At 54.6% G+C, this 17,883-nt stretch overlaps 1 protein-coding gene across 3 annotated transcripts in view; it reads left to right on the top strand.

Moving 5' to 3' along the window:
* RPS6KA2 (ribosomal protein S6 kinase A2) overlaps positions 1-17,883 on the top strand; it is a 344,268-nt gene that overhangs the window by 289,697 nt on the left and 36,688 nt on the right. For all 3 annotated transcript variants that reach the window (XM_049654582.1, XM_049654581.1, XM_049654580.1), the window contains 2 exons: positions 2,589-2,659; positions 5,361-5,449. In XM_049654582.1, the coding sequence (XP_049510539.1) occupies positions 2,589-2,659; positions 5,361-5,449 (160 nt within the window). The remainder of the gene's footprint in view (positions 1-2,588; positions 2,660-5,360; positions 5,450-17,883) is intronic.

Below are 17,883 nucleotides of genomic sequence, written 5' to 3'. Positions count from 1 at the left end.
TTCATCACGATCACCACCACCAGCATTGTCTTCATCAGCAAGCATTTAGTGGACACCCACGTTTGCCGCTGTGTTACGTGCTCATGAATAGTGTGTGACCTCCCCCTGTGTTGCAAGGGGAGGAACAGGGGAAGGAGGGAGAGAAACACAAAGGCTGTGGATCCCCCGGGGTCATAGTCAAAGCAAAGAAGGAATCACCAGGCGAATGCTGCAAGTTGCTGGTTGACCCACGATAAAGGGTTACATGAGGCACAGATGTTCGGGATGGGCCCCGATTTTGTAGCAATGAGTTCTCAAAGGCTTTTCCTTGCCATGGAATTTCATTCCTGAAGGAAGAAAGGAGAGAGAAAGAAGGGTAGAAGCAAAATAGGAAGGGGGTTTTCTTTGCTAATAGGATTCTATTTTAAGAGATACTTTGATTTCTACGATCAACGTATAAACTTTCATCTAGTTTTGTCAGATGAATGGCTCATCTGCCAGGGCGTTCTCCCCTTCCATTTAATTATATTTGTCTATTTTTGGATCATCTTCTGGACTCTCTGACTCTCCGTTTTTATGGCTTGTAGATTGATTGATTGCCTGCAGTCTGTTCTGTGTGTTTTCACCGAATGAGTGCACACGGGAGGGACAGCAGGTGTTAGCACAGAGGAATGCTTCACACATCTCAACAGGAAGGAACTCTTAACATTTCTTTTCAGATTTTACCTTCAAAAAGCAAACCAAGAGTATTAATAAGGCCTTAACTACACTCATTGCTTTCGGTTGGTTAATTCCACTCCCGGCAGGCTGTCATAAGGGTAACTCCATGGGGTAGGAAAGCTTTTAGGTACATTTCGGCATTACTTATAATAGCAGGAAATTGGAAACGTTCTAAGTGTCCAACAACAAATAAACGTGTTTTGGCATATCCACATATAAAGTGATGTTATGAAGATTTTCCAATAAGCATTGGAAGCCTTTATATTGTTCTAGGAAAGGTTGGTATATAAAACCTTATCTGTGTTTTTAAAAAACACAGCTTCAAGAAAGTAGTAGACGGAAATAACAAATATTAATTGTGGCTCTCCCCGGATAATGGGATTGTGGGTGATTATTTCGGTCTTTCTACTCCGATGTCTTTCTCGAGTTGTTCCTAATGCGGAGGAGAGATACCGCGGGATAAATTTTAAAGGAACAGAGACATGCAGTCGGAATCAAAACTAAGGCAAGTTTAGTAAGATCATACCAACACCCGCACCGAGGCGTTTCCTTATACAGTTTACCCGTGAACCGCACAGGGCTAAGGGGCACTGACCTCTGAAGGTAGTTGAAAATCCACATACAACTTCGACTCCCCTCAAAATTAACTAACAATAGCTTAGTGTTGACCAGAAGTCTCACAATAACATAAGCGGTAGATTGACACATATTTTGTGCATTATATGTGTTACGTGCTGTATCCTCACCGTAAAGTAAGGTGAAGAAATGTTGTTAAGAGAAAATCATAAGAGAAAACACGCCTGTGGTGTATGTAGTACTGTATTTACCAAAACATGACCTGCACGGAAGTGGATTATTTCACACCCGTGTCGTTCACACCCGTGTCGTTCACATCCGTGCTGTTCACACCCATATTGTTCACAACTGTGTCGCTCATACCCATGAGTCACAGCTGTGTTGTTCCCGGCGGTGTCGATCTCACCCATGGCGTTCACACCCGTGTCATTCACAGCCATGTTGTCCACGCCTGCGTTGTTCACACTTGTGTCATTCACGCCGGTGCTGTTCACACCTGTGCTCACACCCGTGTCACCCACACCCGTGTTGTTCACACCCGTGTTCGCGCCTGTGCTGTTCACACCTGTGTTCAAGGCTCAAGTGTAATTGACAAGGACGTGAAGACGCGGACTGGGACGGATACTGTAGCCTCTGTCAGATTCAGCGTCCCATTTTCAAGGACAGGGTTTGGTGGCACGCCTGCCCTCGTTCTTTCTCAGAAGGGGGCAGGTGCGCACCTCGTCCAGGTCGTACCCTGCGGGTCCAGGCCACCCCTTCCAGAGCCCGTGCAGTCCGGGCTTATCCGTGCTCGGGACAGGCGGGCCCTTGACACTGTCTCCGACCCGGAGGCCGTCCCGGCAGAGGTCCGCTTGTTATTTTCAGCGTGGCCCTGTTGGAGACATTCCTGGCGCCATACTGTTCTCACTGGAGGTTCTTAACGGACCGAACTCACTCTGCCCCGGCCGCCTCCACAGCACCCACCAGAGAAGGACGGGAACGGGGTCCTCCACCGGCCCCGCGGAAGGGGGACGGCCCCGCCTCCATCCCCTTGCCGTCCCCTTCCCCAGCGTGTCTCGTCTCCACGGCGCTCGGCCGGCCTCTCCTACCACGGCCGGGGTACGTCCTGGGTTGCTGGCTTGTGCGCCTCCCCGCCCAACTTCGAGCGCCATGAGGCCGCTCTGCTCTCTGATGGGCACCAAGCGTGTCGGCCAGCGCCTCCGCCGGATTGATTGGGATTTTGAAAGGACACGTGAACTTTGGCTGCATTTTGCCCACCTGGGGGTCTCTGCCGCTCTGAACACTCACCCTCCTTGTTCTGTGTTCCTCTGCAGTTCGAGATGCTCACGGGATCGCTGCCGTTCCAGGGGAAGGACAGGAAGGAGACCATGGCCCTCATCCTCAAGTGAGTAGGAAACACCCACCCTTGGGGACCTATCCAGTATGCCCAGCACCTTCCAAAGCAAGAGCTTCCGTCTTGGAAGCCCGGGTTGTTAAGTAGGCATCAGCAACAACCGTGGTATGCATACTTGGTGTTTTCGCTGCAGCGGAGACGCTGACGGGGATCCCCGAGTGACCCTGGTGAAGCGCAGATAACGTTTTCCATCAGCGAAATCGCGTGTGGCGTCAGCGGCAGGGAGTGTGGTGATCAGGGACCTTCCGAAACAAAGTACAGATTCGGAAGGGCAGAGGACTTCGGGGCTCCAGAGAGCACAAGAGCGGGGGTTCCTTTCTTTCTCTGCCTCTTGACCCCGTTCGTTCAGGTCCCTGAGCTCTCCTGCCTCACGTTGGCAAGGAATCACGTTGCCCACGTGACTGGACAGACGCACAATTTTCTGTTCAGTTCTCCCAAAGAATCAATTACCGTGCAAGTGGCTGTTGCTCTTAGCATCCCGGAAAGACGTGTAAACCCAGTGCCGGCCCTGCGATGACACCTTAAACATGAGCAGGCTCCGTGTAAGCACGATGTCAGAAGGGAGAGCTCCAGGAGGAGAAGACAGGAGTGTGGATGGGGGTAGAGAGGCGGCTGGAAACAGGTGGCCCCTCGCTCCAAATTAATGTCCCTCTGCTGCGCGAGGGCGTAGAGAAGCCGTAAGCTGCTGGTCCTCGTGACCCGCTCTCGCAAACCCTGCAGGTGGACACGACACTTTTATAAAAGCAGGAGGCGCCTAAAAAGCTTAAGTTTTTGAAGGTTGCGCCATTGTATAAGTGGGAGGAGAGAAAGGAGTGGAGGAAAGCCCACAGAGAGGATTTGATCAGTGTCTTCCTCTGTTGTGGGCGACAGATCTGTGGCTGCGGTCTGCTATTTTTGCACTGCTTACCTGTGTGACTTTTAATTTGAAGGGGGAACATGAGCTGTACTTTCTCTAAAACTAGAATAATTCCCTCCGGCTAATCCTGTGTGTGGACTCGTCGCTTGGGAGTGGCTGAGCATTTCTTAAAGTCAACACCAAGCTGTGGTCCCATGGCTCCCAGGACACATTCTGGGGACCCCGGGGACCGAGAGCTCAGGCTCCCATCAGGCTCCTCCTTTCCTGGATTTTTTTTCTTTTTTTGCAGTCATTTGGGTCAATTAGATTACTGGGTTTCATTTTATTTTCATTTTATGTTTTTCATCACAGTAGGTTGATAAGCGTACATTAACTTTTTGAGGAACCTCCACACCGTTTTCCAGAGCGGCTGCACCAGTCTGCGTTCCCACCAACAGTGCCGGAGGGTTCCTCTTTCTCCGTATCCTCGCCAACCTCTGTTGCTGCCTGAGTTGTTGATGTTAGCCATTCTGACAGGCGTGAGGTGGTATCTCACTGTAGTTTTGATCTGTATTTCCCTGATGATGCGTGATGTGGGGCATCTTTTCACGTATCTGTTGGCCACCTGAAGGTCTTCTTTGGAAAAAATTCTATTCATGTCTTCTGCCCATTTTTTAGTTGGATTATTTGGTTTTGGGATGAGGAGTTGTGTCCGTTCTTTATGTATTTTGGATACTAACCCTTTATCCGATACGTCATCTGCAAATATCTTCTCCCATTCTGTCGGTTTTTTTTTTTTTTTTTTTAGTTTTGTTGATCGTTTCCTTCGCTCTGCAGAAGCTGTTTATTTTGATGTGTCTCCAATAGTTCATTTTTGCTTTTACTTCCCTTGTCTCCGGAGACATACCTGGAAAAATGTTGGTACGGCTGATGTCAGAGGTGTTGCTGCCTGTGTTCTCTAGGACTTTTATGGTTTCGGGTCTCACATTTAGGTCTCTCATCGATTTTGAGTTTATTTGTGTGTGTGGTTACGAAAGTGGTCCAGGTCTATTGTTCTGCATCTCCCTGCCCAGTTTTCCCAGCACCACTTGCTGAAGAGACCGTCTGTTTCCCACTGGATATTCTTTTCTGCTTTATTGAAGATGAGTTGACTATGTATTTCTGGGTTTATTTCTGAGTTCTCCGTTCCATTGATCTGTGTGTGTGTTTGTGCCCGTCCCATACTGTCTTGATTAGTACAGCTTTGTAATGTAGCTTCAAGTCTGGAATTGTGATGCCTCCAGCCTTGGTTTTCTTTTTCAGAAGTGCTTTGGCTATTTGAGGTCTTTTGTGGTTCCATCCAAAGTTTAGGATTGTTTGTGCTAGCTCTGCGAAGTCCCAGATTTTCTTCCTGGTACTGCAACAGATCGAACACAGAGGTAGATAAGCATATCTGCCTTTCTCTCCTCTCACCCAGAAGAGATTCCCGAACTGTAAACAATATCACTCTTCTAGCCAAACCTTTTGTTGTTATTTGGAAAACGTGGTTCATAGCGTAGTAACGTAGTAAAACATCATTTAAAATGTTACTTATGTTAATGGGATTCTTAGTGTTTCTTTTTAATGGTTGCATTAGTTTTGAAGCGAATTATTCAATCGCTATGGTAAAGATTTCTCTCCTCGAACCCACGTAAACAGAAGTTCTTTGATGCCCGCCGTGACTTCTAGGGCGCAGAAGGGCCCTAAGGCCAGAGAGTTTGGGTGCTGCTGCTCTGGGTCACGTCGGTTTGATCTGTTCATGCTGACTGAGCAGGATCGCAAAGTGCCGGAGAAAACTCTGGCCGTCCTTCTCATCCTAAACTACAACTCCGTTTTCAGAGCCAAGCTGGGCATGCCACAGTTCCTCAGCACCGAAGCCCAGAGCCTGCTGAGAGCCCTCTTCAAACGGAACCCGTGCAACCGTCTGGGTAAGAGCCCGCATGCGCCCCAGGACGGCAGGGGCCGCCCGCCCGCCCACCTCTACTGCCTGCCTGCACGTTTTGCCAGGTTCACTGAGAGCAAGGGGCCTGAGTCGGGTGTGCAAATGCCCTCTCGCGTCCAAACTACAAGGACTTCTAAGCCACAGTCTCTGGCCAAGGGTTATTAGCTATTTCCCAAAAGGCACTGTTTCTGCACAAAAGGGTGGAACTTGTTTCTACTCGCTTTACGTTTAGAGCCCCGCAAACCTAGGACAGGACGGCTGAAAGCTGCCTCTTGTTCAGTCCCCCTTAAGTTAATACATCCTAACGTGTGTGAAAATCGAGATTTACGTGAATGTTAGCCAAGCGCTAATCCACTTTCAGAATCCCTCTCCGCGAAAGGTTTCCCCCGGCTGCCTCTCGGTGGACTTCTCCTCCTGCAGACGCACGGGTTGCCTAGGACTCCCGCGAGAAACACAGCTGCCGAATCCTCTTTGCCCGCTTGCCGCTTTCCATCCCTCGTTGTCACGGGCACCTGCGTGCGTGCTGAGCGTAGTGACGCGTGGTCAGCGGTCAGCAGTGCGGTGGGGCCGTCGGGCGGGGGGAGGTGCCCGGCCCGGTGCCCACTACGGGGGAGCTGGAGAGCAAGGACACGAGCAGGCCCCGTCCTGGTGCCCGCATAGCGCCAGGCCCTGCTGTCCACAGAGGTGATGGAACGACGTATTAACACTCGGCAAAACCCACCAACGTTTTAAACCGTATATGTTGCTCTATCAGGAGATGTTACTTCTAGAAGTCCATCCAGCCTATAAGCTGCGTGTATAAAAAAATGCTTGTTTAGCAACGACCTAGAAATAAGGCATATGTCCAACAGTAAGGGCGCCGTCAAGTAAATTACGGCACGTCGTCCCAGACCTACAGGGCAGCCGTTTAAATGGGGTATGCTGTCCCCAGGTGTCCCCGCGATGGCACCAGTGACCTCTCAACTGGGTAATTCTCTCTCGTGGAGGACCATCTTGCACTGCAGGATGTTCAGCGGCATCCCCGGCCCCTCCCTCGATGCCTCGCTCCCCCTGCCGTAGCAAGTACAACCGTCTCTAGCCTTGACCCTGGGGACAGCCCCCCGGGGAGACCCTGGTTCTGTAAACCCGGCTAGAGAGATGCCCAGCATCTATCTAGTTGCAGAGATGAGCTGCTACAGAGTCTAAAGGCATCCCATGGTGGAGCCCGTACCCATTTAACAGCAGAGGCGGCCTCTGCAAGGGGGTGTGGGGACCCCACGTGAGCCCCGGCCCCGAACACCCACCTTGCACAAGCCGCGGGATGGTGTCTGTTAAACGGCTGTGGTCGGATGACTTTGACTCAAACCAGCCAGCGTGATAACTGTGCACCTCTTAGGGGCTGCACCAAATAGGGGCCCAGAGGCCGGACCCTAAAGGCGGGGCCTGCTCACTGGGCCACAGGCACTTCCCTGGAGGCAAGGCCGAGGCCCTCCCCGGAGAGCAGCTCTGGTCACTGAGCCACCAGGTGCCAGTGGGCAGGGCAGGGAGCCTTGAGGTCCAGGATGGGGCGCACCCCGGCCTCCACGGTGGGTTTTACATTGTGCTGACAATCAGGGGCTGTCGTGGTGTCTGTGCGTCCAGCTCGTGATCCGGAGGAACCCTCCAGGGCTAAACAGAATCTCCTCCACCTTGTTTCGGGCAGTGAAGTCCCAGACGGGACCTAAAGACTCTGGCCAAGAATCGTCAGGACCCCTCCTTGTCCTGGCTCTGACCGAGGCAAGGCCGGGGCCCTCGATTCTGAGCCATACAGCGACGCCTGCACCAGGCCCTTCCGTTAGGAACCGGGCTTGCCCGCTCCCTGGCCGCGTGTGCCTGCACAGGCAGGCTCGGGAGGGCGGGAAAGGCTTGCCTCTCTCTCCGCCTTGGCGGTCTCCCCTACACGGCACGGGGCTGCCGCAGACAAGGCCCTCACGTCACCGTGGAGCCACCCTGCCCTGTGGGTGAGGGCCACGGGGGCAGCGGGAGAACGCAGCCCCAGGAACGCAGATGGGGAGTCGAGGGCCCGCGTCTGACCCTTCGTCCTGGAACTGCTGTCTCGTTGCAATTTTGCCAAATCCCGTGTGGCCTGGCCCGGGCGCCTCCGCGAGAGAGCAGACGCTCACATCCTTCCCCGTGGCCTCTGGGGAGGAGGTAGGCAGCACCTGGTAATTGCGAGAGGTGTTTTAAGACCTAGAAGCAAACAGTAAATGCGTCCCTCCGTTGGGTGTGTTCACTCCCTCCAGTTCATCCCTGAGCATCGCACAAAGATCGTGACCGTTTGCCTGTTTCTGATCTGACTTTCCTGATCATGAATCAATTGCTTACCTCCCCTGAACGTCTCCGTCCGTGTGCGCGTGACCCAGAAGGAATCCCTCCCCGTCCAAAGCCAACCTGCACTGCAGCCTGGCCCGTCTTACCCCGCAGAACACACCTGCCTCAGAGTCTGGGGCGCACATAAACGTCTCGCCGGTCATTTCCACTCATTTCTGGGCCCCCCGAGCCCACCCGGTCAGAGCCCCTGTGTTGTTCTGCCCGTCTTCAGATGCCTGGTCCCGACACCTGGGCACACCTCTATTCTGATTCTGTGTCTCCTTCCCGAGTGCTCTACCCTGACCGGCGTGGGCACAGCCTCTCCGCACAGCCCGGAGGCAGGCTGGGGGCAGCTCAAGCACTCCTCTGCCCAGCTCACTCCTCTTCTGGGGCCTCGGCCCTCCCGGGGAGGACGGTGGTGTGCATGGGGCACTGCCCTAAGAGAATTATTATCTCATTGAAATCCTCACAGCAGTGCTTCCCGGTAGGGAAAGGAGGGTATTCACAGAACGCCTGAGTCACTTACAGTTGTTTAACTCGACGATGTCGTTTTTCACACTGCCGTTTGTTTTTCTCGAAGTAACGACTCGTGTGGCAGTAACGGGTTGTAAGCGTTGGCTCGGCAGCTGGTTAGCGAAAGCCCAGATCTACCCGTCTTCTAGGTTTACCGTCCCTAGTGCATTGTTTTTCCATCCTCGTGAGTGGTGCCTTGTGGTCACAAAGTGGCTGCCACAGCCCCAGGCGTCACATTCAGTTGAAGGGAGGAAATGGATAAAAAAAAGCTGCCTCTGTCCCTTTTATCAGGAAGGCAAAGCTTTCCCCAAACCTTGGGACTTCCCTGTGCTTCTTGTGGACAAGGAACCGTCACATGGCACTTCTAGCTAAAAGGAAGGTAGGAAGACAAGTATCGGGATACAAGGAATAGGGGATTGGGAATGGTTGTCTTATTTGCCAGCCTCAAGGTCAACTGAGGAGGTATTCAGGAAAGGGTGAGCGGACTTGAGGGAGGTCCTGTGCCTGGCCTGCCCCCCCACATTTCTCATTCCTCTTGGGCAGATCTTAGGGACCCGTTAGTTACGAAGGAGAGGAACTCTACAGTATGTAATCCAGGCTTGCTGAAACGTGGAGAATGGCAGGGGTGAGCCTAGAGAAGGGGAGCTCCTGAGGAGCCCCGGGTGGCAGCACCAGGCACAGGGGCAGAGGGCCAGGACCGCATCCTCTCCGGACCGGTTTCCCTCTCTGGGAACGGAGCGTGATGGCAGTAACTATCTCCAGTGTGGTCGGACGGACTGGAAGGGCCAGAGTAGTGCCCGACCCATAGCACGCACTGTAACGTGTCCGACAGATCTGTGAGAAGGCAGAGATCGTCGGCGCACAGAGACCCGTGGCGGAGCCCGTGTCGCGACCTCTTGGCCACGTTGCTTCCCCCTGATCGGATCCTTTTCTTTCTCCGCCGCCTGGTTGTGGGACAGGGCAGAGCAAGGTTGTCCGATGCACAAGGACCGGTAACCTAGCTCTGGCAAAAAACAGAAAAAAAAGTCATTTTATGGGATGCGTTTAAAAGATACAGTTAAACATTTTCCTGAGATCGTTGCAAAAAAAAAGGAAGATTGAATGTCTGCCTTCCACGACAGGACAGCATTCGGGTGACTTACCTCGTCCTGAATTTGAACCAGAAAGAGAGCAGGGCCTCTCCAGTCACGAAGAAGAGTTGCCCCCAGAGGACTCTCTATGCAGTGCTCCAACAGTAATTGTGCTGATGGCTGAAACTCTTCTTTCAAGACCAAGTCTGTGCCGCACAGATCTGTCCAGTCTCTGCCTCGTCGCTGTCGGGTGCACGGGGCACGTGCGGAAATCACACACTTCCTAAGGGGGCCGGGGTCGCACCTCCTCTCCCGCACAGCTGCCCTCTCGGACACGCTCGAGGGAGCCTGGCTGTGAGTCTTAGCCTGCCCGACCTCTCCCCGGGGGAGACCAGGCTCAAAACAGAGAGACAAAAACACGGGGCACGTCCGCTCGCTGAGACACACAATGTGATTCTGACCCGTCTCCTGTAGATGCTGGAGAATTCTGTCTGGAAGCCAGTCTCCTTTCGGATACCATTGCATTGGCCAGAGAGCATTTGTCACAGTGACCCGGGTGAATGCGACACGGGGAGGGGCTGTGTTCTCCCTTTGTTCTGGAAGAGGGATATCATTTTCGAAATAGTCTATTTTTTGTCTTAGCATGTAATTATACAAAAATCATAGTTCTCTAACCCCAAATATTACTTTATCATTTAGTTTAAAAAAATTTTTTTTAATGTTTTATTTATTTTTGAGACAGAGAGAGACAGAGCATGGACAGGGGAGGGGCAGAGAGAGAGGGAGACACGGAATCCAAAACAGGCTCCAGGCTCCGAGCTGTCCGCACAGAGCCCGACACGGGGCTCGAACTCACGAACTGTGAGATCGTGACCTGAGCTGAAGTTGGACGCTTCACCGACTGAGCCCCCCAGGCGCCCCTATTTTATTATTTAGTTTAAATAATTGACGAGCGAGAAAGATGGGCGTATTTAGCGTATAGATAATCGTGCGTTAGAAGATACGGGCCCTTTGGAGCCCACGGAGGCATGGAAGCCAGCCGTCTGTGGCCAAAGACTGCCCTCCGGATCATGTCTAAAGGGGATCATCACGCAGTTTTCCAGGAGCTATCATCCTTCCCTTGGGAGTCTTCACAACATGCGACGTCCACACTGAACATGAAGAAACTGTAGTCGGGGTCGTTGGTTACATAGCTTTCCCAAGGAAGGCAGCTGAATCTTTGTTTCTCTTCCAAATTTTTATTTAAGTTCTAGTTAGTTACTGTGGTATTGGTTTCGGGGGCGGAGCTTAGCGGTTGATCACTCACATACAACACCCAGTGCGCATCCCAGCAAGTGCCCTCCTGGACGCCCATCCCCCACCCACCTCCCTCCGTCAGCCCTCAGTCTGTTCTCTGTTGTTAACAGTCTCTTATGCTTTGCCTCCCTTTTTTATATTATTTTATTTTTCCTTCTCTTCCCCCATGTTCGTTTTGTTTCCTAGATTCCACGAGTGCAATCATATGCTATTTCCCTTTCTCTGACTGACTTATTTCACTTAGCAAAATACACTCTAGTTCCATCCACATCACTGCAAATGACAAGATGTCATTCTTTTCGGTGACTGAATAATATTCCATTGTACACATAAACCACATCCTCTATCCGTTCATCAGTCGATAGAAACGTGGGCTCTTCCCGTACTTTGGCTGTTGTCGATGGCGCCGCTATGAACATTGGGGCACATGTGGCCCTTTGCGTCCGAGTTTTTCTATCCTTTGGGTAAATACCTAGTAGTGCAGTTGCTGGGTCGTAGGGTGGTTCTGTTCTTAAAGGAGCCAACTGAAGCCACTTGCCCCCAGATCTTTAGCCATAAGGAGAGAGACCACACTGGGTAGATTCATCTTGACCTGCAGGGCAGCTGGGTTGGAAGGCGGGGTCCTCCCCTCCTTTCTGTTTGCTGTGAGCCTTATTCTTGGCCCAGAGTAGCCCCCGTGCCCTTCAGGGAGCTCAGAGCCCTCACCCCAAAGCCCGTTCTCACACAGATTTGTATCATGACCATGTTACCTTCACATCAGCCAGAACCTCTGTCTCTCCATTCCTAGCCTGTTGAAGAGCCCTCGCCCACCAGGTGGCCCCAAGGACCCCAGCCCCGGAGGCCCGGCCTGATGTTGGTGCTGGGAAACAGCAGCCTTTCTCCACGCCCCCCCGACCCGCCTCCCGGTGCCTCCCCTCCTGCTGAGTCCCCTTGTGAGGGGGTAAAAAGAGAAAGGCGACCACAGGGAAGGCTGAGATGCTCATTGGCTGTCCCCTGTCCTCTGTGGGCGGAGAGAACACCCAGTTCTGGAGGCCGGAGGTCCAGGAACAGGGTGTGGGCAGGGCGGGCGCCTTCTGAAGCTGGGAAGGAGAGTCTGTCCCCGCCTCCCTCTCCCCCTCCAGGGAGATGCTGGATCCTTGGTGCTCCGGGGCCTCAGGGGACACCAGCCCCCCCTCCCCCACTCTCCCGTGTGTGTCTGTGTCCACATTTCCTCTTTTCGTAAGGCGGCCGGTCATGTTGGGTCAGGGCCCACCTGCCCAGTATGACCTCATCTGTAACCACATCTGCAGGGTCCCCACTTCCAGATAAGGTCACGTTCTGAGGTCCTGGGGGTGAGGACATCGACACAAGAATTTCGGAGGGACACAGTTCAATCCGTAACCCCCTCCTGGGGCACGTGCATAGAAGATGCTGGAAGAAAGAGCAAAGATGCCTTACACCTTGCAATACGATTTGCACAAGGGCCCACGGCTACCCCGGGCCTAAAGCTGGCATTTCTGCCCCGGGATCCCCCGAATGTCCTCGCTCCAGAGTCTGCATGGAAGTCTCACCTGCCACTGACCGGGGGCTGTCGCCGTTCAGTACACACGCCGTGAACACCCGCAGCAGGTGCCGGTCACGCGCGGGTGCTGGTGCTGCCACGGCCTCCGCCGCGAAAGCCGGTCACGTGGGCCAGGAGGCCAGAAACCGCAACCGCGGGGGGAGGCGCCCCCTGCCTCCGCCCTGCTGCCTCTGGGGGGACGGTCCCCCGGCAAACCTGAAAAGCCGGTCCCTTCCGTGAGGGCAGGACGATGGCGGGCGGAGCGGGCATCCTGGAGGGAGGGGAGGGAGAGGCAGGAGCACGCTGTGTTCCGTGTCGAGAGCGGTGAGATGGCCCACTTCACGGACTTCAAGAGCCTCGGAGTCAAATCTGTGTTCTTCTGTTTCTTTTTAATGTTATTTTTAGAGAGAGCCAGCGCGTGCATGTGCACGTGAGCAGGGGAGGGGCAGAGAGAGGGAGAGAGAGAATCCCAAGCAGGTTCCGCCTTCACAGCACAGAGCTCCGTGTGGGGCTCGAACTCATGAACCGCGAGATCGCGACCTGAGCTGAAATCGAGAGTCAGATGCTCGACCGACTGAGCCCCCCAGGTGCCCCACATGTGTGCTCATTGCGACCGTGACGGTGTGCACGTGGCAGCTGGTGTGCACGTGGCAGCGTGTCACACACTTATTTACTGTACGGTGTGAGAGGCTCAGCGATACGACCCCGTGCACAGTAGGTCAGCGGCCCAAACAGCTGCTGTTGTCGGGAGTGGGGCCAGGGGGCGGACTCCCCCTGCAGGATTCCCGGGTTGCATCCGAGAGGCCACGGCCGTGCTGGGGACAGGGCAGGGGGCGGGCGCGCACAGTAGGCCCCAAGAACATCACAGGAAAAGCTGGAGCAGACGCCGGCAGGTGGGGGGGCCCGTGTGATCTCCCTGTGCGTGAGGGGGGTTCTGGGAGAGGCAGTCCAGGCCAAGCCGGGTGCCGAGGGGACAGTGTCGGTGAACTAGAGAAAGCCCCCTGGGGCCCGTGTCGCTGGTGACCTGGTCCACACAGGTCTGCGGGGAGGGGGAGGTCGGACGTGTTACCTGAAGGTAGCCTTGGGAGACCTGTCCCTCTGCTGCACCTCAGGGTCCTTGTCTCCGCCCCGGGGGTGCCTCCAGGTGTGACACTGGTCGCCCCGAAAGATTTGCAAGCCCCGGAAGCCAGAGACAAGAACCTGGGGAAAGGCCCCGTGCCAGCCTTCATGCTGCAGCCCGGGAGCACCCGGGTGGGGTCGGGTCGAGCGCCCTGCAGAGCCTTGGGGTGTGCCCGTCGGCCGTGGTCACCAGACGGTGGTGGCGGCTCTCGTGACTGGGGCTGTCGGGCGGGCCCTACGAGGCGGCTGTTTTGAGTAAATGCCTCTCCAGACCTTCTGCAGGATGGGAGGTTGCAACGGACCCACTCTCTAGGGCTTTGCAAAGTGGCCGCTTGTCTGGCTCGTCCCTCGTGACCGTCCGTGTCTCCTATAGGAACTTCTGGGAGAGTCTCAGACCCCCAGGGGGATGCGGCCGCGGTCAGGTAGGAAGGAGATGGGCCGACGAAGGTAAAATAGCACGGCCGTGTAGCCCGCGTCGGATCCAGTCCCCAAGCAGACCTGTGGGGAGCGGCTCCCCCCGCTGGCAGACGGACGGCTCTCTGTTCTTTGCGTTTGTGTTCTGCTCTCCAGCGTCCCATCTCCACAATGCTTTCCCCGTCCTGGTCTCCGATGTCCCTTCCCGGCTCCCGTCAGCAACAGGCCGACCTTTGACGGCTAGGTCAAGACCAGCACGCCGGTCGGCTCCAGCCAGCCCTGGGGGCCGAGCGGGTGCCAGACCCCAGCTCTCAACCGGCAGTGCCCTCTGAGACCCAGCAAGCAAACATTTTAGAGCCTGAGTGAATGAGATGCCAAAGGGCCGGAAAATACTTCCAAACTATGAACAATAACGTGTAGGCGAAGGGTAAGTGATTAAAAGGTAAAGCACAGGCCTCGTGTTCACGTCCTAGACGGTGCGGCCTGGACGTGACAGTCGGGCAGAGCTCGAGTGTATGCGAGGACACCAGTCCCAAGTGAGCTTGTCCTGAGCGCGCCCCAAGAATCCGAGGCGGATACCGTGTGACTCGAAAACAGCAGCCGAATAAAATACTTCAAAGGCATCTCGAAGGGGCCGGGGATTAAACATTTCCCCAGGCTGTCTGTGGAAGTATTTGGGGCAGATGCCCAAACCCTTTGAGAATAATTTACTGAGAATGTACAAATCCAGTGATGATTAACCCCACGGTGAAAGAGGTCGCCTTGTTAAAAATGTGGAGTGGAGAGCCGACCGTAACCGGGGCCGTGGAAAAGCAGACCCCGCCACCGCCGGAGGGCACGCTCACGACTGTGCATTGACTAAGGAAGTCCCAACTGGGTGCCAGGTCACACCGTCCCCCCAGGGGTAGAAATCAGACGCGTGGGGCCAGATGGACACGTCCAGTGATACTGCAGTTTGGGGATGGACCACAGATGATCAAATGTCCCTACTGCAGAGAGTAAGCGTGAACCCTCACATCTGCTCCTTTGACGTTTCTTATTCATAATTACCTGACGTTGGAGAACGTGGTGAAAACTCCTCACTTCCAGCGCGCTGGGTCACCGCCCCCCGACGGCTGTGATTCAGGGACCTGCACAAACGCTCCCTGACTTTCCTAGCCCAGAATTCTGCCCGATTGTCAGATGTGTGCGGTCGACGTAGAAAGGGGTCATCAAGGACAAAACCGCCTACTTAACACATTTGAGGAGAAGATCAACAAAACCAGAATCCAAAATAATAACCACATGGGCCCTAGGAAGGTTGACGGAGGCCTTCAAAAACCGTGTGCAGAAACTTTCCTTCTGTTTCACATTTTTCTCCTTTGGAACGCCTATAATTTTTGAGTAATAGCCAAAGTGTTAATTCGTTCACTGTCGACTGTTGGCTGAGGCCTCAAAGCACGAACGTGGTACAAAGCCTCACTGCAACGGAAGGAAAAGGTGCAGATAGAAATGTGCTAATTAAGCATCCGAGAGAACCCAGCCCGCACCAGCGTGGAATTTGGAGCTACACCAATGTCTGTGTTTCCTTTGGGTCTCGCCTGGTTCCAGTTCCTGCGGCTCGTATTCGCAAGTGATGAGCAAAGACGAAACGTAATGGGAACAGAAGGCAAAGTAGGTTCTTCAGAGGCATTGAGCCGATGAGTCACACTGCGGGTGCGAGCCACCTCGGGCTCAGAGCTCGCACCTCTGACCGACCCCCAGTGCTCTAGCAGCAGGCCAGCGTTCACCGAGAGGGATCCGGGAAGCAGTAGGCAATCGGGGGTGGGGTTCCCTCTACTTTAATCCTTATCACCAGGAGCGTGTTTCAGTCAGAGTTCTGGGCTTGGTCAAAGGCGGCCTGCCCACAGGATGGGCTGAGGGAGGTCAGCGCTGGGAGTCAGACCGCGGATTGGTTCTCCACGTTTCTTTACAACAGCACTTTGGGTCCCTATCAGGGGCTGCTAGCTGCTGGGACCAGGTCTCAGGGCTCTGGTCAGGGGTTCACAGAACAAGGGAGACAGACCCAGGAATCCGGTGAGGTCCTCCAGGAAACACCTGTTTCTACTCATTCTGGCACTGCTGACACCAGATGTCTGGGTTTTCCATGCCAACAAATTCTTCACTTGTCAGTAGACGCCAGCTTGGAGTCCTATAAGTGACTTCAGTCTGGCTCTAACCACCCAGAGTTGGCACAGACCCCGAGGGCTCAGTCCCACAAGGTGTCCCCGCTTCTGGTGCCCCTCCCACAGCCCAGGGCCTCACCTGTGCATCCGACCAACCAGCTATAAATCAGGAGTTCCCAAGAACCCTTCTCTGGGTTCAGTAATATGCTAGAACAGCTCACGGAACTCAGGAAACACTGAGATCTGTGTTTATCACAAAGGATATTTTAAAGGACACAGTTGAAGAGGTGCATAGGGTGAGGTCTGAAGGACCTTGGAATTTGGGGTGCGCCACCCTCCCGGCACATGGATGCATTCTTGCACATCAACCCACAAACTCTCCAAACCCTGTTGTCTAGGGTTTCTATGAAGTTTCCACTATTTGGGTGTGCTCCATTAAATCACTGCGGTGGGTGATACGCCCCTCCTCCAGCCCTCTCCTCTCCCCTCCCTGGAAGTCAGAGGTAAGGCTGGAAGTTCCCACCCTGTAGTCACGTGGTTGGCCCCGTGGTTGGCTTCCGTGGTGACCAGCCCCCATCCTAAAAGGGCTTTCCAAGGGCCACCCCACTGACACAAATTCTGTGTGTGGGGGTGGGGGGATCAAAGAGGCTTGTTGTGACCAACAAAAGAGCTGCTGCTGGGGCCAGGGACCACAACCAAATACTGTGACAAAAGATGATTCTGTTATCCTCACGACTTGGGAAATTGCAAGAGTTGGGGGGCTCTGACCAGGAGCCAGAGACAAAGACTGAAATAGATGCTTCTCACCGTATCATCATATCACAGGTCCTCAGAAGAAAACTCCAAACTGGACTGAGGACGAGGGTGGAGCCCCAGCCTGGGGGCGACACAGATCTCCCTCCAAATCCTAGTTCTCCTCACAAACTCTCGGGCGACCTTGACCACCTTTCCCCGTGTCCTTCAGCCTAAAAAGTAGCGGTCACAGTCGTAGGCCCTCGGTGTGCGCAGAGCCGGGCAGGAGAGCAGAGGAGAAATCCCAGAGTCTGACCGCCACCCGCGTTGCCTTGTATCACAAGTCCGGCGATGCTGCGGGACCAGCAGCGGGTTCTGCCCCAGAGTGTTGGCCTGGCCAGGCTTCCCCGGGCAGACACGGGAGGTGGGCCTGGGCCTCCGTCCTCCTGAGACATCTTTGCCGAGGACAGCTCTCGCCCCTCCTTTTCTCCCCACGTGAGCACAAGGACCAGGATGCAAAAGCATCCGGCCGCATCCAGGAGGGCCTCATCTTCTGGGACCCCGGGACCCCGTGTGGGGGCTGCCCCCCAACTTCTCAGGCCCCGACGGTGAGGCTGGATGGGGAGCACCACAGTGAGCACAGCAGCTCGGGGTGGCTCCCCATCCCAGCTCCCTCCCCCATCGGCCAGCAGCCACCAGCTCCCGCTGTCCTGGGGTGGGCCCGCAGAGCCCGGGGTGCAGAATCGGGAAGCCTGTGCCTCACAAACCGAGTGACACGGAACCCCCGTCCCCAACCTTGGGACAGGAGCTGGCTGGAGACGGCCCAGCCCACGCGGCCCCCGTGCCACCAGCCCCCTCCCTGGCCCACAGTCTCTTCCCCGGACTTCGAATCCTGGAGAAAACACAGCTCTTAGGGCCTTAGGGTTTTGGTTTCTCTGATTAATGGACTTATTTTTAGAGCAGCATTAAGTTTACAGAAAAGTTGAATGGAAAGTACAGCCAGTTCCCTGCGCGCTCCCAGCCACCCCCCTGGACGGTTTCCCCTAACACTAAACTGATGTCAGTGCCATGCGTTTGTTGTAAGGGACAGACCAGCGCTGGCCCAGTGCCTCCGTTAGGCTCCTTCTGCCTGTGCACTCACGGCAGACATATAGTGACACAGTATCGGGCAAAAAAGTTTCACGGCCCTGAATCCTCTGTGCTCGGCAGACTCGGGCCTCCCTCGCTCCCCCAGCTCTTGGGATTTCATGTGAGCAAGAGAGGA

Source organism: Panthera uncia, assembly GCF_023721935.1.
Source record: "Panthera uncia isolate 11264 chromosome B2 unlocalized genomic scaffold, Puncia_PCG_1.0 HiC_scaffold_24, whole genome shotgun sequence".
Taxonomy (NCBI): domain Eukaryota; kingdom Metazoa; phylum Chordata; class Mammalia; order Carnivora; family Felidae; genus Panthera; species Panthera uncia.
Note: the sequence above shows the minus strand (reverse complement) of the source record. Positions and strands in the feature narration are given on the sequence as shown.